The sequence below is a fragment of the Podarcis gaigeae genome (genome assembly GCF_964106915.1).
Source record: "Podarcis gaigeae genome assembly, chromosome: 10".
NCBI lineage: Eukaryota > Metazoa > Chordata > Lepidosauria > Squamata > Lacertidae > Podarcis > Podarcis gaigeae.
Genome location: NC_139686.1, coordinates 38,790,130 through 38,815,153, shown reverse-complemented (window position 1 = coordinate 38,815,153; position 25,024 = coordinate 38,790,130). Strand labels below are relative to the sequence as shown.

At 38.2% G+C, this 25,024-nt stretch overlaps 1 protein-coding gene across 5 annotated transcripts in view; it reads left to right on the top strand.

The window, feature by feature from the left end:
* The window catches only part of LRRIQ1 (leucine rich repeats and IQ motif containing 1), a 98,092-nt gene that overhangs the window by 42,147 nt on the left and 30,921 nt on the right, over window positions 1-25,024 (top strand). For 4 of the 5 annotated variants that reach the window (XM_083698905.1, XM_083698908.1, XM_083698906.1 and 1 more), the window contains exons 18-23: window positions 68-187; window positions 9,344-9,433; window positions 12,004-12,125; window positions 12,685-12,780; window positions 13,534-13,613; window positions 18,292-18,393. In XM_083698905.1, the coding sequence (XP_083555031.1) occupies window positions 68-187; window positions 9,344-9,433; window positions 12,004-12,125; window positions 12,685-12,780; window positions 13,534-13,613; window positions 18,292-18,393 (610 nt within the window). The remainder of the gene's footprint in view (window positions 1-67; window positions 188-9,343; window positions 9,434-12,003; window positions 12,126-12,684; window positions 12,781-13,533; window positions 13,614-18,291; window positions 18,394-25,024) is intronic. The other variant, XR_014555326.1, reaches the window with a different exon arrangement.

Sequence of the window (25,024 nt, the reverse complement as noted above, 5' to 3'; positions counted from 1 at the left end):
ATAACAGAGAATTTGGATTTGGATTTGATCTATGGCCTCATATAACATGCTTTACATTTTTGTTTAGGCACTCTGGAAAGGTTTCCGTCTGCGAAAGAAACTGGCCAGTGCTTTGGCAGCTGTTAAAACTGATGAAGCTGATGATGACTATAGCGAAATAGTTGTGGATGACTTTATGTTTGATGAAGTAAGTAGAGTTGTTTAATATTTAATTTATAATTCTAAGTTATTTGATTGGTGCTAAATTGGTGCAGGTGCTAAAAATATGATTTAAATGTAAGAAGAAATGAATTGGTTTTAAAGTTTTGTCTCCTGGCAAATAACTGGAGAACAAATCTATTTATTTCATCTATTTGTTTTAATTTACTTTTAATTTTCTTTATTTTTATTTGCAAAATGTAGACTCGGCTTTTTGACAAAATCCATCAAAAAGTGGTTTACATTCTTTTAAAATACAAACCTGTTGGTAATTTTTTAGCTATATTAGTTTCTTGCCCTATAAACTGTTCTATTGCCAGTCATGCTAATATTGTGACTCTTTTCATGGAACGCTGAGCAGTATAGCAAAATAGTACAGCAAAATACCCATGTGCAAATAGGTACATATAGAAAAGCAGCTATTTTTATCATAAAAATATTTTCTAGCATCTCAATACTTCAGTTTTGCATGTATATATTCACTATATATATATATTCACTGGGTGGCTCTGATACAGCCCCTTTTGTTTATTATTCCATTTTTAGCATATAATTATTTAGTCTTATTTACAAGAAAGGATATATTGAACTATGGTGGATAACAGGTCTGATAGTTGTTTTACAAGCAACAATGATAAAATTAACAAATTCTACTAAACAGACTAAAACAAAGAGGTAATTGAATTCTGAGTAATTTAACTCTCCTGTCTCTTTAGACATGAATGAGTATAATTGCCTTCTAAATTTAAAAAGTTTAAGGCGAAAAGAAAGTGGAATCCTGCAAAGTCAGAATATTTATGTGATCAAACAGTAATATGAAAGTTTCAGATGGAATAGATTAAAATTGCTATAAATTATTTCTGATGATGAAGGATAAATAAAAAACATGGTCCCCCCAAAAAAAAACTGTTTAGGGAATTGCTTATTAATACAATAATGATCAACACACTAATATTTCAGTTCTAATATAAACAGAATATTTATGCAACATTGATAATATTTTTCTAGTATAACTAAAATTATAGCTAGTAGCTACAATTGAGTATAAATCAAAAATTCAAAACTACTGCCAGGTCTTGCCCCTTCCCTAAGTGACAACCTTTCCCAGCAACAGAGCACTCTTAATATGGGATTCTTTTCCCACTGGTGTTAATTGTATAGTCAATGATAAGAGTGGCATTCAAAACTCACAGCTAATTCACAGTGATGGAGTCTGACTAGAGGTAGCAAACAAATGAGTTTGGTTGGATTGCCTGTTCATGTAAAAAACATTGTACAAAGATAATACGATGATAACAATCTCAAAAATCTGGCTACTGATCATGTACGCTATTTCCTGCCCTTCACCAGCAGGTTCCATGGTGGGTTGTAAAAACTGAAAATTCAGTACTAAAAAAATGTAAAAGAAAAGACAGTCACAGGAATATGATGGGGCCTTAAAACACATATATCAGGTGTCAAAGGTCACAGTAAACATCATTCCCCTAAAACTATAAAGTAAAGGTGGCAGTCAAACCTCTGTGTAGAATTCCTGGTCACTGCCACCCAAATTTCTGAGGGAGGCAGAACAAGCAAAAGGACCTCCTCTGCAGATATTAAGAGGCTCTCTACAGAATTAACTGTCCTGAATTCCTTTTCTAGACATTGATTTAAAAGACCCTTCAAAGACAGGTTTTTGGGGTTTTTTGTATTTGGATGGGAAAGAAGTTGTACACCTATAACTAGAATTTGAGGGCTTTACTCATGTCTAATTTAGGAGGGTGGGATCTCTGTCCCTTTAGATGGACTCTAACTCACATCAACCTCAACTAGCACGGCCAATGCTCAGGGACAATGGCTGCTGTATTCCAGCAACATCTGAAGGACCACAAGTTCCCCACCTCTGGCTGAATTACTTTTTTATGCTGTGACTACATTTCATACTAATTATCTATTCCTTAGAGCCATTTTTAAACCAACTCTTTCATTGGGGTTATCAGCCTTCTTTCTCATACTGTGAAATAAGTGGGATAGTTAGGTGCCCAGATATATCCAAGTTATTTCTATATTGGTCCCTAAATTTTAAACCCCTTTCCATTTTAATTCATGTGAATTTTACTTGCAAGATTCAGGCACGTTTCTACCCATTTGTTGCAATATCAGTGGTTATTTGGGTATCTCTGGTGCCTTTCCTTTTTTCACACTATATCATTGGTGCCCTTTAGACCTTACAGTAACAGCTTGGGAAGTGTCTGTTAGATGCTTGAAACCCACTGGGTTTAACCATTTGTCATTTTCTTACCATACAATGGTTCCCTGGTTGGAATAAGGGGAAATTATCAGAACCTGTTCGGCTCACCTTATGCACATGGTAGGATATATTTATACATTGCAGAGGTGCTTTGAGATTAACCCTCAGGAAGCAGCTCCCAAACCATTTCTGTAATATCTAAAGGGTGCCTAAGATATTAACTAATTTATTATAATCCCTGCTAAGAGTCTGTGATGACTTGTGCTTCAATTTTATTTCCTTTTCATACCTCATGATTTCAGCCTCTGAGAAAGGGCCAGCAAAATGTGCTCTTCTTAAGTTTCTCCATCCTGTTGTCTGCCATCAATTACAGAGCATTTAACCCTATTGTAAATCCATCATAACGTATACCCTTTTAAAAAAACCCATGACATTTATGATGTCTTTATACACAATATGAGGTAAACTGGGACCTAGTTAATCTTTTACAGCACACAGCCTTCAGGCTTTATTTTAGCCACTTCCAAAAAATCAGGAACTTGGAGAGTCATTTTCTCACTAAAGTGCTTGGACAGCCATGTGCCAAGAATGCGTTAATTCTGTCAGCATTGACTTCCAAAGTGCTTTCTTTGTGAATAGGAGCCATCAGTGCAGCTGAGATCATACTTGACACAGCTATCAGTCCCTTTAAAGGGACCAGTGCAAGGAGTGATGTGTTGATTTTTCACTTTCCTTCTTGTGTAGGAGAAATGTTATTTGAAATAGATCTGGGTATTTTAGTCTGTTTTAATATTAAAATTCAGAAAAGCAGTACTAAAAATAAACTAGGGGGGTTTTTGTAGTAAAAAGCAGAAGAATGGCAAATGCATGTTTCCCACCAATTTCATCTTTGTGCCTTCTGACCTCCAAAAAAATTCAGAAGCATATTGAATGTCATTTAAAGCTGTAATCATAACCCCACTGTCTGAATAGGCATTGTTAGAATTGTGTTGTAAATGTTACCCGATTTTTATTTGTTTATTTTTGCATCTGGTTAATGAAAGCATATGTAAGATCTAACAGGTCTTGTTGGGGAGACTGGGATGCTGCAATTTTCCCAAATATATACTGTAAAGGGAAAACACAGCATACAAAACACTGTTGATTGTGCTTTCAGTTATTTTTTATTAAATGAAATACCCTGCACACATAGGCAGATGAATATAGACATTCCCCTGCTTCTTGATGAGCAAGAAGGGAACTTCTATAAGTTTCCAACTCTACATACACTGCCTATAGACCGCAGTCATCAGATCACTTCATAGCTTTAAATTAGAGGAGAGACTTGAGATCACATAGGGAGAAGTCAATTGTCCTTGAACATGGGATACGTGAAGCTCCTGCTTGTTTGAACCAGAGACTATATTTCTTTTTGCAGGCAGGAACTGCCTTCTCCATGCTAAGAGGGGGGAAGGCCTATTTACCCAGGTTCCTGCAGTTTGACAAGGCAATCAATATGCCTCTGAATTCCAGTTGCTCAGAATTACTAGTGGGAAGAGTGTTACACTGCTTCTCAGGCCCAGATTAAGAGACTAAGGACTTAAAGTATTTTGGTGCCCCCATATATATCTAATTCAAAATAGAGACAATAATGAACTGTAAAATATATTTTTTTTATTTTCCAAAACGAAACAAAAGCTATAGTAAGATGGAAAATGATGTTTATTTTTGTATATTTACATAAATAGTGTTTATTTTTGTTCAGCTTCACCATATGGTTTATGGTAAATCCAGCAATGGAAAATTTCCGTGATGCCCCTCTTCCCTTGATGCCCTAAGCACATGCTTATTTGGCTTAATGGATAATTCAGCCCTGCTGCTTCTGAGCTTCCTGTAGGCATTTGGCTGAACACTATGAGAACAGGATGCTGGACTAGAGGAGCCATTTCATGATCCATCAAGTCTATTCTTATGTTCAAATAAGGGGTGAATTCCTCATTAGTATTGTGTGTACTTCTGATTCTATAGATTTTAAGAATGTTTCATTCTGTTTTAATTATTGATTTTTCTATGTTTTAGCCGTTTCTATTTTAACTGTGAGCCATCTTGAGTCCCTATCAGGGAAAAAGTGGGATATAAATAAATACAGTACCATAATAATAATAATCATAATTTGATTATTTTCTTCTACATTTTTAGTGTATGTATGTTTTCAGCTCTGTGTACCATATTGTTTTCTTATTTTTGATATAAATCACCCTCCACTGGAAGGAGTCTAGGGTGATGTACAACTAAATAAATAAATGTAAAGATAGTGGCAGCAAATTGGTGAGGTTTTCCCCACTCCTGTCATCAGGAAAATGAGGAATTGGTTCTTCTCTTCATGTTTATAAGAAGCCTTTACCTGAGCAGCAAGTTCCCTACACTTGCATTCTCACCTTTTCTCTGTTGATCATGAGTATCTGAAGGAGAATTGTCTTCATGAAGTAGCTAACTCGGCTTTTCATCCCACAAGAAATAGATTTGTCCACAGTTTGGGTAGCTTAGCTCAAGAGTAGCATGAAGATGATGAAGTAAGATTATGAACCAGATCAAAAATGCATTTAAGAATGAAGGGAGTACAGTGGCAGAGATCCTTGGCTGGATAGGTGTATTCAAGAAAGTGCGCAATTTATATTACACACAATATTCCTCTCTCCTCCATAGAGCTCAGAGAAGCATATAGGGGATATTATTTGTCTAAGACCACCCAGTGAGTTTTATAGCCATAAAAGCAGGGATTGGACTTTAGACATCTTACATCCTCATCCAACTTATTCTAGCCACACGCAACACTGGCTTTGAGGTTTAGAGTTTGTGAACGTCTAATTGTGAAGAACAGAGCTGTGCTATAAATTCCTGACATTTGCAAGTTTCAGGTTTGGTGTTTTCGTACCCAAATAGAAAAGGTATATATGTTGGGAGGGTGCCTATGGAAATGTGTGTATATATGTGTGTGTGCATGAACACATGGAGATATGGCTAGCTAAGCAAGAACCTGTCATAGTTCCCTAAGGATTATCTAGTCGTAACTCCCTTTGATGCAGGAACCACAGTAAAATAACCCCTAACAGATGGCCGTCAAACTTCTGTTTAAAAACCTCCAATGAAAGAGAGTCTACCATATTCAAATGTAATCCATTCCACTGTCAAACAACACTTACAGTCTGAAAGTTCTTCCTAATATTTAGCCAGAATCTCCCTTCTTGCACTTGGAATCCATTGGTTCAGGTCCTACCCTGCAGCAGCAGAAAACCAGCTCGCTCCATTATCCATGTGACAGGCCTTCAGATATTTAAGGCTTGGCCCTCTCTTCTCCAGGCTAAACATACTCAGCTCCCTCAACCATTCCTCATAAGATGTGGTTTCAAGACCTTTTATCATCTTGATTGCCCTCCTCTGCACATTATCCTTCTTAAACTGTGGCACCTAGAACTGGATTGAGTATTCCAGGTAGGGTCTGACCAACACAGAATAGACACAATTACTTCCCTTGATCTGGACACTGTACTTCTGTTGATGCAGCCTACAATTGCATTAGCTTTTTTCTTTTGCTGGTACATCACACTGCTGACTCGTGTTAAGCTTATGGTCTACTAAGACTCATAGATCACAATTTACTTTTGATAGTTTTGGTCCAGTTCTTCAATCTGTTAACATCATCTTGAATCGTGCATCTATATTCTGAGGTATTAGCAACCCCTCTCAGTTTCCTATTTAAAGCTTAAATCTCTTTATCTTTGCTGTTGCCTAGCTTGCATCATGAACTGAACTAGAGAAAGCCCATATTTTGTTGAAGGAAATCTTTATCAACTATCCTGCAGGCAATATGTGATTCCGTTCTCCAAAATTGCATGGAAAGGGACTCTGTGCAATCAGTATTCATGTAGAAGCCCTCATATGTAGAGGCACACGCGCACACACACACACACACACATACAGAAGAGAAGGACTTGAACTGCTCCTCCATCGTGCTATTTCCAGACTGGCTCCTAGTCACTGGGAGCCGTGTTTTTCAGGATGCATTAAACACACTGACTGACTAAAAAGCTAAGAGGTTTCTGAACTGAGAGGCTAATGTGGGAGTAGAGAATAATTAAGAGGGCTGTTTTAATCTACTATGTATTACCTGACTTGATATGCTTGCTTCTGTGTTTTCATAATACTTAATCCATCTGTATATTGTAGCCCAACATTGTTACATACATCTCCACTGTTCTCCTGAAGTCAAATATCCTACTGCATAAAGAAGGAAGCATGTGAAACTGCAACTAACAATAACAATATATTCTGGTGTCTCAGCACATTTTTCTTTCTGAATTGTGTTCAACAAGGGAAATATTGTTCATGCTGTGAAACTGAGAATGAAGAAAAAGAAAAAAGTACACATAGTACTTTAGGGAAAGTTGAACCATTTCTGTCTAGTTTTTTTTTAAATCCAGTCAAATCCAAATCTTTCCCCACTTCCAGAACTGATCTTTGTGATATTCACAATTGTAAATCTCAAGTAGTAAGGCTTGAAAAATCCAAATTTTAAAAAATACTATTGGCTTCAGAATAACATGGAACCGTATAGCTAAGACTGATGATCCCAAAATCATGTAGCCTTTATTAAAATATGAGCAGTTCTAAAAATCAGTTTAATTTTTGACCAGCATCCAAAATCTAATGTCTTTCAAAATAGGGGAAATATGACTCTGTCCCTTTACTTTTCATTAAGGGGGAAGTAACCTAGTAGTCCCCCTTTTCACCAACATGGGTTGTTCTTAAATAGGTCAATATAGAATTTCGGTAATCATATCTTCTGGTATCCAAAAGCTCGGATAATCATCTCAGAGAAATAAATGCAACCTAGCAGTAATGCATAAATGGGTGAAAGATGTTGTAGCCACGCCATTTAGAGACTTTTTATGTGGGAGGGAAAGGTGTTGAATCAAAATGAAACATCAAAATTTTGCTGACATAGAAACAGCCTCAGCCCCTAAGGGCAGGTACATACACTCTATGCAGCACACCCAATTTTTGTGGATACACTGGTGTTTCCCACAGCATATGCCTAAAGTGTTTAAAATTTCAAAACTGTCTCTCTTCGCCCCTCCCCCCCCCCCCCCCCCGTGAAAGAAGTAACAACATGTTGTTTTGGCATTTTTGATACAGTTGCTGCTAATCTTTCCATATGTGTGCTCCTTCTCAAACCCACCCATCTCACATGTCTTGCTACCCCCAAAAAAGGAAGTGGGTCCACAGCAACAACAAAAAAACAAAAGAGGAAAAAATAATGGTGATAATGATAAGCATCATCATAATACTATAGGAAAAGGAAAATTCAAAATAGAAAATTCTCTGAAACTTTCAATGAACAAAGCACAGTTAATTCCGTGCAATGATAGACTACCTGTGCTTTTTCTCTCCTTTTTTCAGGTGATCTTAGTCTGTAATTGATTTTATAATTGCTTCTAGTTTTAAAATACTTTCTGATGCAGTGAATGCCTGTAGTAATTCAAGCAGAGGAGAAATGGGTTACAGGGAGGAGAATGACGATCTCCGTTCTTCCCTTTCTCCCCATGTGCCTGTACTGGGCATCCTACTCTGAGCTGCCTCACTAAAAGGTTACTCCTTGAGAGAAGCAGCACATTGCGAGGATGCTACAAGTCCTTTCAGCCTCAGAATCCCCCAGATTAAGTGTGTTTACACCATGATTTGGCCCCATTGCCTTCCTCCTCCATGTAGAAGTTGGTCCTTGGACCACCTCCTTGGGGACTTGGTGAATATGTTTTGGAAGCAGAAGATACTTAAGGGAAGAGAAAAGGTATGGTGAAGAAAAGTGGCAAGGAGGCAGGGGAAGAGAGGTGAGCTGGATTATTTAGGAGACCTAGGAGAAGGAAAGTGGTATGGAGGCAGCAGGGACTTGAAGAAATGAGACAGAGAAAACTACAGACAGGGGCAAGGGAGCTAAGAAGGAAGCAAGGGTCAAGGAAAAGGGTGGTTGGGCAAATGCATCCAGGAACATTTCTGTACAAATTTTCAGCATTTGTCTGGCATGTTCCTATACTGTAATGACCGATCCCCGCTTAAAACAGGGGCGCCCTTTGTGTGGACGCGCGCAGCCCCTAGATCTGAACCGGCTCCAACAGCATAGGCTTGGCTTTGCCTTCCCTCAGGTGGGATACCTGGAGGTCTCCGCCTACCTCAGTCAGTTGTCCAATCCCACCTGGGGGAAGCGTTGCCAAGGAGACCAGGCCAGGTAGGGGAGGGATTACCTGCCCACACAATAGAGGGAGGATCTTACCTGGGAATCCTCACTTGGCTCCAGAGCTTCTTCGGGAAGGATGTCGCCGGACTGGCCAATTTAATCCCATAGCACGTTGTCTTGAGTCGTTATTCCACATGATGGGGGGGACCGCGCAGGATCTGGGGACTCCGCCTGTCCACGCAATGGCAATTACAGAGAGTGAGAGGACGTTCTGTATGCTTCAATAGTGTGTTTGGTGGTGCAACAGCAACCTTTTACAGGCAGAGTTTGGATGCCAGTTGGAAAGATTAGCTCTGCAATTCCAGATGTTGCAAAAATTCCATTTGCATTTAAAATTTCTGCAGAAGGCAGCTTTCTGTGTTTAATTCTGACTCTGCTGAATAGCACTTTGAAACAATTTAGTCTAGATTATTCCCATTGGAAGTATTATGGGGAAAATGAAATGATATAAATTAATCCAAAACTTCTTTTTAGCTTCATCATTACTGTCCTACAGGTGACTATTATATTAGAATAGAATGGCTCAGAATCACTGAAAGCAGCATGCAACGCGGTCAAAATGGTGCTTTATAGAAGTTATCAAAACGAAACTGATATTATCCCTGCACTATTGACTTCATTGGTTTGTTGTTGTTTTAAACCAGGCTGTCATAGAGAAAGAATGGCCAGCTTTGGATTCCACCCGCTTCCTTTCACAAACACTGCTATTCTCAGACCAATTGCCCTCGCCAAAGGTAACATGTCACGGAAACTTTCTTCGTATTTGGCCTTTGTTCATTCCTTAAGGATCTCACTACACTTGGTGTGATTAATATTGCAATTTATTGACTGAAAAAACATAATTACTTTAAGAAGCCTCTGACTTCCTCCTCATCCCCAGATGTAATTTTTCATGTTGCTTTTCTTTCATTTGCTTAATTCCCCCCCTTTATTTTTGGATTTCTTTCAACACTTTACTTCACAGTAGCAAAATATATATATATGATGATGTGCCTCAGCTGCACATTTGGCAGTGGATTAAAAATTGCTAGTTGACACAGCGCTTTCAAAAACACTGAAGCCTGCAATATATGGCAACAGCTGAAGATTTTCAGAGCAGCTAAAGATCATTGAACTGTAATGTCTGTTAGCTATTTGATAATCTTTGAAGTTTCAGCTTTCTTTATGTTATGTTTAATTCTCTTTGTTATATGCAATGTGTTTTCAACAATATTTGTACTAGCAATAAGATAGAGAATGGTCATAAATGGCAGACAGTAGTGCTTAAGCATGTTAATTTTTCACTCATTGGAGTAATTAAATGCAAGCCTTACACTCTAGTCCTAAGCATGCTTCCTTCAGAGTGATTTCACTGATTTCAAGTAGGATTCCTCTCCAATTAAATGTGTTTAAGTTCAGGGTGCCAGCCATGCTTTCAGGAATGTAGTTTTAATTTGAATTTCAAACTGCTTCCAGATCATAACCTGCTCACGTCTTAGGTACATTGAGGTGGTTAAGTGCATTCCAGATTATTGCAAAATGACTGGATCTTGTTAAAGTCTGTGGCTGTGATCCAACTAAACAAAATGTGTGCATGGGGGAGAGCTGTGCACACAGACGGCTGTTTCTTTGAAGTTTCCACCAAGGATGCTTATGCTGCAACAAAGACCAGCTTTTTGGTTTAAAATGCATCTTCCTTTTGCAAGATGCAGCTGTGGTTGAAACCTCAAACAAATCTCCGACCTCACAGGGTTCTTTCCTATGCATATAGCTTACTTGGGCACAGCCTATGAATGCAGTCTGTGTAAAATAAAAGAAGGATGGTCTGTATGTTGCTATTCTCATGGAATGATACTTTTGTTTGCTAATTTTCCTTGTCCGGTTATAAGTCAACGTGGCTTGTCACATAGGTCTATCATACCATGTAGAGTTTCATTCACCAGTGCTAGATATTCATGAAAGCATCACTCATTCACTGAGAAATCTTTTATGTGAAATTTTTCCATTTCTCCGTATTTTCTATTTCTATATTCTATTTTCTATTTCTCCGTATTTTGCAATGCAGTGTACTTCTAGGACAAATCAAAGGTGCTGGATTTATCTTTTGAAAGCACTTCATGACGTGAGAGCCATATATTTCAGAAGTCATCTCTCCCTATATCTGCACTCATGCCAATTATATTTCTCAGATCAGCCCCTGCATTGTAATTTTTTTCTGTGGGGAGTGAGAAACTGTGCTTGAAGCAAAGACTTTACAACAATTGTTCAAAAATCTGTGTTGTCTCAGAAAAAGCATCAAGGCTCTTATTTTGGTTGCCAGATTTTATGACTTGCATCTGTCAAATTCTGAAAGCAAATAGAAGTTGTTTTCTTCAGTCATGTTTTTCTTTTTTTAGGCCACTTCTAGACTGTTGCTGTTATGTAGATTGGATCCAATTGCATGCTAGCAAATTTAGGTTGCACAATTAAAGTAGACTCCTGTCCCATTTCACCATCTGAGGTCAAATGGAGAAGTCCTCACTCCCACCCATGCTGAAGGCTTGCTTAGCTGCAACTTCTGAATTCCAGTGAGATCTCACCAGAATCCAGAAGTTGCAACTGATTCTCCTTGTTTGTCTGGTGGTAGCAGTGGGGGGCCAACCAGGCCGCCACCTCCATGCCACCATGAGAGAAGTGAGGAGAAGAAGCAGCGGCAAGAACTTGTGAGAGCTCCACGAGATCCCATGAGATTTTGCCAGAAGCTGCCGTTGCCTCACTTCTCGTCTCCTCACTTCTCTTGTGGCGGTAGCAGGGGCGAGAGGTCCCACAGGAGCACTGCCCCTTGGGATTCCACCACCTGAGACAGCTGCCTTAGTCCACCTCATAGAAGGGCTGGTCCTGCTCTTGCACAGCACCACCCAACCACCACCATCAAAAAAGTGAGAATTTTTGCACTATGGAAAGTGATAGGAAGTTGCACTAGCAAGTGATAGAACCATTGCTTGATGTGACATCATATAACCTCCCCACAAGCTACCAGAATGAATGTGGATGCTGTATAACTTCCCTGCAAATTTTGTGCAAACAAATCAGGATAAATGGTCAATGAGCAGGTCGTTAGAAAACAATCTTAATGTTTTATTATGCATTGAGCATTTATTAATTTTCTTGTAGACTGCATTGAGGCTAAGGAAAACTCTCCTATAAATGTTGATGGCTCTGATTATATAGCACATGCCTTACTTCTGAGTAGGCATGTATACCATTGCTTTATAAATGTGTAATGTGTTATGTTATTGTCCAAGAGAACTATTTGTTTAAACATTTTTATTCCTCTCCTTAAAAGTATAATGAACCTACAGGATGTGGGGACAATTCACATCATTTAAAGTGGCTTCCACATAAAACTTGGCAGCTTAAGGAAAGACCCAAATCATTCTTGTCAGAAAGCAGTCAGATTAGTAACAGGTAAGTAAATAAATAGCTTTTAATGTTGCTTTCTGTAACTAACCAATTTAATAATCACTGGAAGAGCAATTAGAATTTCTTGTTGCTGTTTTGCTATTTTTAATTCATGTGATTTAAGTATTCAGCACATGTGCTTGGCACTAAAATAACGCAAATCAAATGCAAACAGTAGCTCTTTAATGAGCCAGTATTTGCTCATTAATTTTTTTAAAAAAGCATAAAATTAAAGTGCTATAAACCGAAGTCATAAAATAAAAAAATAAAGTATGAAGTAGACATTAAAATGCAGATATCTGCTAGATAAGGGCAGAAGGATTTCTTACAGCTCTGCATTCCTTTGTAGAAAAATCTTGAAATACGCTTTGAGTAATTGGAGTGTAAACATTTCATGTGGAAGTCTGACTTTTATTACTCTCCAAGATAAAGTTCCTGGTATATTAAAATAGATTTTATTTCTGGGTTTCAGAAGGCTTAGGTGCTTGGTAGCACTATAAAAAACTGTGGGGACTTACTTCTGTTACTGGGCTAGCTTTCAAGAACTTTTGCTTGTCTTCCTCAGGTCAGAGAAGAGCACTCTCTCACAGCTTTCTGACCTGAAACTCCCCCAAAGGTCATCACAAAGATCAGAAAAAGAAGAAAAAATTTCAGAAGAATGGTATGTTCAGTTTATCATACTTCCACTTTTAATGGCAACTGTATTTATCAGGACTTGCTCATTTAGGTGAAAGCTGTGTTAGTGGCTGTCACAGCTAATCTGAAACATTTGTGCTGGTGTGTCCGGTAACTTTGTACACCATCCTTGGATCATGATGGACACCATGTTAGATTTTCTGAGACTGAATCAGCATAAGTGATGGTAATAAGAACATAATGTGCAGTTGTTGGCAATGAGAATGGTTTTATTGAATCAAGTTTGTCCATAGTAATACATTTATGAAATATGGTTTGTGTATCCCCGAGATCAGTTGCCCGTTCAGCAGCCAGTGTTGAATGTAATCTTGAGTAATTATGCACACACTTTTCTTAATTTTAGTGGGCTAACGTTATTGGAACCATATAGAGGTCTAGAGCCAATGCCAAGGTCTCCACATATACTTTATTTGTAATATGTGCTTTGCTATTGTATTATAGAGAATCCAAACAGCCCTGCATGTGGTATACACATGTAATTCAACATTTTAGGTCCATCCCCTTCTCACATGTCCTTTGCTGTCCCTGAATTCACCCCTCAGTGTCAAAATGGCCTCAAAGACCAATATTCAATGTGATGCGAGGTCTGCACTGTGATGTGAGGAAAACTGACAACTCTTCTGGGTATGCACAGGAGTGGCTTTCCGTGTACCTTCCTGTATATTCAGTAAATGCATATTTCTTGTTGCCTGATGACTAAAAATCACCTTTCTTTTAGGGGTTTTAAAGACATTTCTACTGCACAGTTGATGCTAAAGAGAGCACATAAAATGAAAGCAAAGAAATCTAATAAGCTTGGTAAGTAAACATTCCTGATGAACTATGTGATAGAAGTTACATGTCATAAATAAATCTGGTCTATTGATCTACATCTGGAAAGAGGCCCTCACCTCTTAAAAGCATTGAAGTGTATTGAAAGGTTGACACACCCAAAACTGATTGATGTTCATGGGATTGCTACTTAAGTATCATTGATTTCAAAATAGCTTGCACTTCTATGCACTTATGTGTCAGGTAACAGAATTATTTTGATTTTATCAGCCTTAATTTTGTTTATAATGTAGACATATTCATTTCATATCATCTGGAAATATATGTGGACAATGGTTGCTCTAGATTGTTTATTTAATAAGACAATTCTCAATTTTGTGAATTTTTTAGAAAACAATTTGAAAACATTGAAATGCCAGTAATGTTGACTTCTAATTTCAAGTTATCAATGATGCCACTTTGATATTTTGAATGTTATTTGAAACTCCCTTGCAGATGTTTTGATGTATCATCAGTGTTGAATTTTGTGTGGCAAAATCAAGTATGCCTTTAAGAAATGCAATTTAAAATCTTAAGCATGTGCCTGTGACAAAGGAAAAGAAAATGGAGAGAGCCCCCAAAGAGTACATGCAAGTCCAGGGATTCTCATGGCCTCCCACCCTGTTCTATCAAAATATCCAGAATATCTGGTGTCCAGCTGAATTTTTCACATACATACATCTTGGTGGCCTACGTATCATTTGTAATTAATGGAACCCATTAGAGTGTATCATCTTTTCTCCATATGTGGTCTGCTTTATGTTACTTATGATTAATCCATTCCTAAATGGTTGTTTCTTAAAGCATATCAAAGTCTGCTGTCCTGTCTTTTGTTGTATATAAAGGACTTCTTGATGTTCTAATATTAACAAGGTTGGGGAAATGGGTTTTTGGACATTTGCTTTCTAAAAAGTGTTAATTTCACAACTAACTGAGAATATAATCAGTATATAAACAGAGGGCTGATCTGGTATAATGGTTAAGAGCAACAGCATTCCTGACAGATGCCAAGTTCCCAAGAGATGCATGTGCATTAAGATAAACGCATGTGCAATACATATATTACACAGAGTTTTCCCATTGCTAGTAAAGGGTTGAGTAACAGCTCCACCAGGTGGTCAAAGGCTGGGTGAAATTGAGGGAATTAGGCAGCTCCCAGAATTCAGTTTGCTCCTGCCTTCATTAAAGAAGTCAGCTCCGTCTCGTTTTCTCCTCAGGCTAGCTTTTTGCCTGTTTTCCCCTCCATTTTTCCCCTCTCTGCCTCTGATTGCTCTGGTAATTTTTCACTTTGCCTTTTAGTGACCCTATTTCTTCCTTACTGCAGCTTTGCAGTCCTTTTCCCCCCTCAGCTCTCTCCAGTCCACCACCACCCTTTTCCTTATTGGAAATTTTCCCACCTGTTTTCTTTTCCTGTTTACTCTGTTCTTTCTATTAAAAGAAAGAAAGAAAAATAAAAAATAAAAAGCCATCCCCTCTCCCTTCTGTTGTCTCCTCTCCTTCCCTCCCCATATTCTGGCTGACTATTTTGGAATCAGAGGGTGGATAGTGGCAGGAAGCCTTCTCTTAGCTTCTTTGGTAAGAAGCCTTTTAAGCTACTTCACATCCACCTTCTTACCAGGCATGTGTGTTGTACACTGCTTCAGTGTCTGTAGCCTTTGTACCAGGAGGGGATGGCATCCAACAGCCCTCCTAGTGTGGCCTCTGGCAGCTCTGGCTGTATTGCTATATTGACTTCCTCCATGTTTCTCTCTGCCCGTTGCACTGGACCATAGACTATGTATTGATAGGCTGCTCAGTAACTCTGCTGTCCATACTCTATGGCTCAAAGCAGCACAATCAGAGAGAAAGGAAAGAGCAGGTGATGACTATTGTCATCTTACTACTCTGATTGTGAGCTTTCCTGGGGCATCTGTAGAAAACAGAATGCTGAACTTAATGGGTCTTTGGATTCATTCAGATTCTTATGCAAATTATAATGTTTGGGTTTGAGGGGACTGCTAAATTCTCCATTTTCTGAAGTCCACCAAATTTGCCTGCCAGTTTAAAGCCCCACAGACCCAAATTATAACTGAATCATACCCCAAGTTTGCTGACATCTGCTATATATTCTCTTTGAAAAGCATTTCTCCATTTCAAAAACAATATGGAGTCGTTGTCTAGGTACATAGTGAGCACTATCCTGAACTCAGATTAGAAAGAAGGCGATCCAGGCTATTTGCATGTTTGTATTCTTTTGCAAAGTCTGTCTGTGTTGATGTCTGAAAGTTTGCATGAAGGGAAATTAGGTTCTGGCAAGTACCCAAGTCTTGTGGCTTTTATCAAAAGGAAGGACACAGGATTAGCTTTCGATATATGCTGTGCTGTAGACAACTGGTGTCTGAGTACTTTGCTGGACCAGTGCTGTCAGGTAATGGATCAGAGGGCTGTTCTGCTTTAATCCATTACAGTTATGAATGTTTATTCAAGCAGTTAAATAAGTTGTGGCCACAGTTTAACCATACCAAATGTGTGCTGTGATTTATTCATCTACTGTGTCCACACCAACTACTTTTCTCTAATATGAGATAATCAGAAAAGTGTGGGCATGATACTGGAACACTTTGCAGCCAGGGAGAACTCGCAGAATGTCAGAAGATTTCCAAGTGTGGAGAATTCACAGTCTTAATTAAGCAGTAGTCCACAATGTATCACTTTGGTTTTAAACACCCATGGTCACAAAGTGTTATTTGCCATGTCTTGACAAGATAGGAACTGTGTTCCTCATTATACTTTGATTCTTGAAGATGCAGTATTTATCCTCTTAAGCCTGTAATCCTAATCCCTGGCTGGCAGTGGCTGGGCATGATGGAGTAGCACAGTAATCACTGCATCCGCAACCCCACCACTCACGCCACTCAGAGTGGAACATGGGGATTTTAAAAAGCCCCTTTCCTGCACCAGCACTCAGACTGGTGCTGCAAAGACGCCTAGTTGGAGCCCAGTGCTATCATGTGACTGTAACAAGGCACACTTCATAACTACAGGATCATGTGTGTTACCCTGCTGCATTTCAGGGTTTTCCACTGGCCACTGTCAGTGGAGGGTGGTGAAGCAAGGCTGGGCTGGGCAGAGAAACACTTCCTCTCTATCCAAATGCCCGCCAGCACAGCAATTCACAGATTGGATTGGTCTGTAATTCACAAATACTCTGTCATAGTTCTTCTCCCCCCCCCCCCCACACACACCCATTTAAACGAAGTTTAACCACTTAAAGCTTTCACTAAAATCAAACAATATATAAATTTTATCAAGGGCTTGTGTCTCGTTTTACATTACAGTGCTAAGCACTTTTTCTAGAGTCAAGCCAACTTATCTTTAATGGCACATAATCCAAATGATAGGGTTTAACATTCTAGTCTACATCGTATGTAATTCCAGTTTCTGTTACCAGTGCATAATATAATAAAATACACATTTGCTCCGTAAGAGTAAACCATAGGAATAAAGGCATAGATAGAGTAAACCATAGAAATAAAGGTACAGTTCTGCTGATTTCAATTCCCTACAGGTATTGACCGAGTGGGAAAGGTCCATATAGTTGGCCCCACACACGTAACTATTGTTCACAAACATGTAGTTCTGAACAATGATGGAGACTTTTCCACACCATCGGTTTTTTGTGTGTGTGAAGGGAGCTTAATATGTTTAAATGGAGACGCACCATGGGCATCATCCAGGTGTCCTTGTCCATAGGAGTGTGCTACGTGTATAGTGCTGTGTATGAAAATCTCCCATTTCCAGATGATTAATGCTGGCAGATGATTGAAGTATCTGTCACGGATGGTTTAACTGAGATTTCTGCATTGCTGGGGGTTAAACTAGATGACCCTTGGGTCCCTTCCAACTCTACGATTCTATGATATATTTGATAGCACTGATCACCTATTGAGATGGGAGGCAGTAAGTGGAATCAGCCACCTTCGCCCTGAGTAGCCCATAAGCAGCAGATAGACTGACCATCTGTTTGATACTTCCCACACTTCAGGTACTGGATGTAGTGGAAGTTTTTTTCCCCTCCCCAAAATGAGAGATGTTGCCATTGTAGCACCTTTTTGTACGGGCAAGGGGATGTAGAATTACAATCAATGTAGGGAAGCCTGTTTTCATCGGGTGGCAAGTAACACACTTTATGCAACACATTATTTGAAAATATTTGTTATAGGTCTTCTTTAAAGTTAGCACCAGATTATAGGATGCTTATAATTTCCAATTTCGAAATAGACGCCATTATTCAACATCCTCGGCAGTCTCAACAGGTCGGTCTAGTTATAGAATATGTAGGCTGGGCCTACTCAACAGAAAGTGCAGCTTCCAGCTAGAAGATTCAAATATTATTTTAAATATACAGATTTTAATTGGCATTTTGCTTTACCATGGAAACTGGCCCAGAGAATAATTGGGCCATGGAATAATTGTTTAAGATATGTCACACAAATCAAAGTGATTTCCTTTCTCCTTTCTTTTTAACTCTTTAATGTTAGAAATAGTATATTTTCCCTTGATAATGTAAAACCTACATAGATCTCCCCCCCCCCCCCTTAATAAATGGCTAAAAGGCGAATACTTCTTTTAGGGAATGAGTGAGCAAGATCTGACCTTTTGATTTTAACTTGTTCATGTCGTCTAGACCCAGCTGTGCGCCTGGCGTTGTTCAAAAACAATGAAAATAAACATCCCCCTGTGAAACCACCAAAGAAGGCACAGACTGCAAAAACTGGTTACTTTGAAGGTATGCAAAGGAGTTTCGTTTTATGTTTGACTTTTTTCTCAGATCTTTCGAAATTATGAAAGTCATTCAGATGTGTGGATCAATTTCCTTAAAATACTTCTTTTTAGGTTGACAATGACAAACAGTTTAATTCAGATAATGTAGATCTGCTGTCCACCCCCACCCCCTTGAACACACACATACACAGAGAGAGAGAGAGAGAGAGAGAGAGAGAGAGAGAGAGAGAGAGAGTGTACCCAGGTGGAAATTTTAAACTTCAGTTTATCAGAGAGCCTAACAAAATGATATCTTCATAGAAAATATATTTCCTTTATTTCTTGAATGTTTGGAATCGCAGGAGGCAGGGTGGAATTTAACATCAGCAGCAAGTACACATATGTTATCTGTTAAAAGGGTTGCTAGTTTTGAAAGGGGATGCCCTAGGAAGTGAAACAATTAGAACACTTTTTCATTTTTGTAAAACTGGAATATATCACAGTAGTGAAAAAGTATAAGGAATGAGACTACCAAATACATAGTATGTTTCTTGACTGCTTCTTCTCATTTGGACTGAATTGTCAGTATTAAAATAAATCCTGACACAATAAGGAAGAGAAATAATATATACAAAATTGTATCTGGCTACTAGATATGCAACGGTTTTTTACGGTATTCATAATCAAATGTGGCTAACTTGTTTTGTTATTTTCATATTGCACTCATTTGCGTTTCATATTTTTAGGATTTAAATATTCTTCTTCTAGTAACAGATAGAAATTGTAGTGGGGGACATTTAGTACCTGTACTAAAAAGTCCAATGAATGGATCAGACTAAAACTAATTTTAACTTAGATTTATAATATGCCAAAATAATTATTTTGAGCTGACATCCAGTTCTTGCCTTGCTTCAAATTTATCATACTTTAGGTTTTGTAGGATGATAGCAGCAAAACTCAGCAGGAGAATAGAGATAACTGGACAGGCATATTTATCCTGAAGAGTTTAAACAGTGTGTGATATATTTATTTATTGTCTTACATAAATATTGCATTTTTCTCACTTTAAGCTGAAATAAATGCCCAAAGAAGTAATTGAAAAATTGTTTCCTTAAAAGGCTACTCAAAACTTCATGAAAAACGCTTTATTCTTGTTTTCCACATATTTACCCTTATTTTTCAGATTCTGTGCACGTTTAGGCCCTGTTGCAAAGCAAGACGGCGTGAATTAATTGCTTTGTTTCTTTAAGACAATGCTTGTTTTTTATATTCTAGAAAATAGTATAGTACACAAACTTTTAACTGGGGAATTGAAACAACAGGGAAGTATAGAAGCAAATTATTTCCGTAGGTATCTTTCTCTGACAAGGACATAAGAAAGAAAGTGATGCAGGTGGTATCCATGGCTTTAAATCCATATAGTTCCTGTGCACGTGCAGACTTTTGAGTATGCAGAAATAGCTAAAGAAGTCAATGCAGCAACCTCAATATAAACTCGTTATACTGTATGGCACAGTATCCTTTTGTCTGGGAGATGCTCTTACCATGGCCATTTTTTTCACATTGTTAAGCAGTTTAGTTCAGCATATACAGCTTCTTATGGTAAGCAAGCATCATACACATGAAATGCATTGTTCTTTAATGAGTTGCCATTCTTCGTTATGAGGGAGACAAATGATGAGCCTAGGTTTGCTTGTCACTAAGGTGAACTATAGCTGCATTCCAGGAAGCATGGCAGCAGCAGAAGTAGCAGCAATTTTTCCACTGTTCATTCGTTCACAATTCACTATAATTTGGCCTACTTTTAAGTGTAAACTGGCCCATTGTATTCTTTATGCAAAGAAATAGAATTTTCATTTCCAAAGTACTTCTCTTCCTCCTCCTTTTCTTTCAAATGTGAGGTCAGTGGTGGTAACCAGAAATGAGGCCTTTTCCATTGTCTCTCTTTAGAATCCCTGGAGCTGCATCTATATCTTGTTGGTGGCAGATGAAGACTTTTTTATTCACCTAGGCATTCTTGATCAGTGATCTATCTTATTTTTTTTATTTTATTCCTTTAACTTGTATGGAGACCACTGGTTGTTCTGTTTTTTTTAGAAGCTGGATATAAGTATTTAAAATAAACGTAATTATGTTTTAAAAATAAAAAAGCTTATTCTGGATAGGCAAGATTGAAACACAATAGAAGGATCACCTCCTTTATTGTTGGAGAATATATGGAGTATAAAGTAGCAGAAGTGAAGAGAAAAGGTTTTACAACTTTTGTATAGTCCTTTGGGGTCAGCAAAGAGGGCTAATTTTGGGGGGAATACTTATTTAGTATATAATGTCAATTACATGTATGAGATCCTACTGTTTAACTAATAACTATGTGTATACATATGCATTATATACGTAATCAGACTTTGATGTTGCTGGATATGAAAATGCACCACAACTATGTCATGTACTGCATCTTTTTTATATTTGTTAGAATAGGGGAGGATAATCATTGTAATGAGAAGCACATTGCAACCAACAGTTATAGAAATGAATTTTCTGTGAAGATCTACACAAAGAATTTCTGACAAATCCCAGCCGTCTACTGTAACAGCACAGATAGTACTTGAAACAATGCACCAGTGGCTCACTAACAGCTAGAGATAGATGCCAAGTCATACTTTCACAGTCTTGACCTCACATTGATTCAGCTAAAGCTGTTTCAATGTGTATGGTAAGCCAGCAAAACTGCCATATGGGGTGTAGTGCAAAACGTTGTACAGATAATATTAATTATGGGAACGGCGTGCTTTTACCATAATACCAGGTTCGTACTGATCTCATATGATGGAACATCGCAGTTTACCTTTTCACCAGCACTGTTACTGCCCCATCTCATATTTAACTGCATTCATTGCCAGTACAAGACCCACAGCTAAACTTGGTATCATTGACACGTGGCACAAATATACGGTACCTATAAAGATATAAAAGCCACTGGATATTTTATATCTCTCTAAGTGATGTACAATATAAAAACAAACAATATCATACAAATAAATGTACAATCTAAAATAAATAAAGTAGCAGTATAAAAGCATGCAAAACCAACAAAAAATGGGAATTTAGGTGATTCAAGTTCACAGACACACATGGAGGGAAAACAATCTATTTTTGAATTCCACTTCTGGCCTGGTTTTGAACTGAAACAGCTTTGGTTGCCTTGGTAGACAATCCAAGCTGGGAACTTAAGAGGGGGAATAAGTCCTGGTAGGTTCTCTTGCTCTCATTCAAGACCACTGACCATGATATCCTTCTGGACTGACTGGCAGAGATGTTTTGCAGTGATTCTGGTCTTTTCCCCCAGAAGGTACTGTTGGAGGATTCCTGTTCAGTGTGCCGTATGGTGTCCCTCAAGGATTAGTTCTGTCCCCCATGTTGTTCATTGTCTACATGGAACCACTGGGAGAGGTATTCCAAAGATTTGGAGTATATTGTCATCAATATGTAAATGACACACAGTTCTATTTCTCCTTTCATCTATATGAAGCAGGCTGTTATGGTTCTGAACCCATGATGGGGTGGTATTGGGCTGGATGAAAACTAACAAATTGAAGCTCACTTCGAATAATGGATGTGCTTCTGGTCAGGAGAGAGCTACCCTGGAGTAGGGATTCAACCTGCCTTAGATGGCTTGAAAAATCAGGTTTGTTGCTCGAGCAAACTCCTGGATTCAGCTTTATATCTGAATTACCGGTTGGTAGGTGGGCCAGAAGAGCCTTTACTCAGTTTAGGCTGATATACCAGCTGTGCCAGTTCTTGAGGAAATCAAACCTGGCTTCAGATGAAAAACCATGCTTTATACTCTGAGCTCCGTTGAAGAAAGGAAGGATAAAATGGTAATAAATAAACAAGTCAATGTTTTGGTAGTTGTATGCTATGCAGATATTTTAATCTCTCTTGCTTTTAAGTTGAACTATGCAAATATTTAGCCTCCTGATCAGAAAATATAATCATTTTCCTGGGGGACCACAGTTTGCTTGGTATTCTAAGAATTTCAACATTCGTATTTTCAAAACATCTAACCTGTTAATGACTGCACTGTCTTCCACAGGCAGACTTCTGCTTACATGTGGTTTTTAGGATTACATCTGCAGCAGCACTGCATTGCTCTAACAAAGTTTTTGCTTGTTTGTTTTTCACATTCGAGCTTTTAAGAACAACAGATCTATCCTGCTGGATCAGACCAAAGGATAGGCTACGTGTCCATTCCCAAACATTTAGCTGACCTTGGATTTAGTTTATTTACTTATACTAGCCTCCTGCCAACTGGCACCCTCCAGATCTTTTGGCCTGCAGCTCCCATCAGCCCCTGGCATCTAGAGAGCACCTGGTTGGCAAAGGATGGCTTATACTGCACTTTCTTGTTAAGACAATCACAGTGCCTTAGGTTCAAGATACAACAGAACAAAATCAAGAGCAAGAAACCCATTTGCTTTGATGGCAGTTTGACAGCGAAACAGATTCCCTCAGAAGGTGGTGAGCACTCCATCTTTAGAGGTTTTTCAATAGATGACCATCTGCCAGGCATTCTTTAGCTGTGATTCCAGCACTGCAGGGGGTTGTGCAATATGACCCTTGGGAACCATTCCAACTCCAAAATCCTACCAGTGTATGATAACTCTTTGGCAAGACTTGCTCTTTAGACAGAAATACCAACAACTGCCCATATTGCCAGTGAGAAGTTACTTAAAAATTAAAAAAGAGTGGAATCTTTAGTACATTTGTACCCAGTGATCTTAAGTACAACAAGATACGGATTGAAGACTTGAAGCAGATCTGAGCTTAGGATTTCTTATAGTGATCTACCCAGGACAGTGGGCATGTAGATCCTAGAACAGGCTTCCTCAACCTCGGCCTCCAGATGTTTTTGGCCTACAACTCCCATGATCCCTAGCTAGCAGGACCAGTGGTCAGAGATGATGGGAATTGTAGTCTCAAAACAACTGGAAGGCCGAGGTTGAGGAAGCTCATCCTAGAACTTTCTCCAGAAAATGAAGGCATTAGAGCAGTGGTTCCAGAACTTTTCCCCCACGTGGACCACTTGAAGATTGCTGAGGTTTTTGGAAGACTACTTACTTACTTACTTACTGTTGTAGCAATTGCTTTTTAAAATATTTATATTTTATTGAAAATTTTCAGGAGAGAAATAAAGTGAAACGGGTGGAGAGAAGTTAAAACAAAATGAAAGAGAAAAGTGCTTGAAACTGTGGTACAATACAATATATGGATATATAGGTAGTATGATTGTTCTAATGAGTATAAACTGTTGTAGCAATTGTAATATGTGTGCTAAATGTTATTTTTATTGCTTCTTTTATTTTCTGTATTGTATTTTATAGTATTACAATTTGAATTCCATAGAATATAATTTAAAATCAATATAAGCAATAAAAGTAGCAATAACAATACAATAAAAAATCAATATGAACATTTAATGTGGACTCAGACTAGCTGAATGAATCTCTTGGTGGTTTGCAGACCACCATTTGGGAACCCCTGCATTGGACTGGCAAGATAAGAATACTGCCCAAAGTCTTGACTTTTTGTTTTGCCTGAACCTTCTGCCTGATGAATGTATATATGATGGCATCTTCTAAATGTAGACCATTGGAATGAGACCATTCTCATGTTTTACTGAATCTCTAAATCAGATGAAAGGAGCTTGTGCCCTTTAAAATATTCTTGGATATTTTGTAACATCTTAAAGGAGCTAGGCCACTGTTTTTAGCATTTTTTCTGTGCTATTTATTTGAGCTAAAGCTTTCTGGGCCTGTGTTAGTGCCAAAGGTCAGCCCTGCAACATGCAAAAGCTCAGATAAACTATCTTATACCTCTAAGGAAGCAAAACCAACCCCCACATGTCTGAGATTAGTGCGGTTCACCCTTTCTTTTCATGAAACAGTTTGAGTTTCTCTTGAATTTATGGCTCCAATCTACCTTCTCTCTTTCTAATAACATTGGCTGAGGCTAGAATTCTAAGCACTCTTGTTGGATTTACAATATAAATATCAGTATCTCTGGACTTTTTCAAAGAATGCTATGGTTGATTTTTTAAAATATGGAAAGACGAAAAGTATCACTAGTCAAGATTTTACATTATCTTTGGATGTTAGTTTTTTGTTTCATATTGTATTTTTAGAGAATGTATGAGATGACCCCAGTGACATTTATTTGTGTGATTTGAAAGTAATATATAGCCATAATGGTTTTGTGTCTTTTATAAATCAATAAGCATCATTTTATAAAAGTATCATTGGTATCACTTCAAAGAGCAAATAAATATATTAGGTTGTATCCAACTAAGTTATACTCAGGGAAGACCCATTGAAATCAATGAACCTATGTTAGTTATGTCTGTTAGCTTCAAGTATGTCTGGCATTGGATATTACACACTATGGCTCCTTTCAGCTATTGTTTTCAGACATTAATAACTAGACTTCCTAATCTATTATTTTATCTCCTCCAAAAGCAGAACTTGTTTTTGAATCTTCAAAATCTAATTTTACTTAGAGATGGTTCACAAAATCTATAACATACAATTAGCTACTGGAAACTGCAAGAAATGCATTCTTTGATGATTCCAGATCTGTGTGCCAAATTGCATGAAACTGGC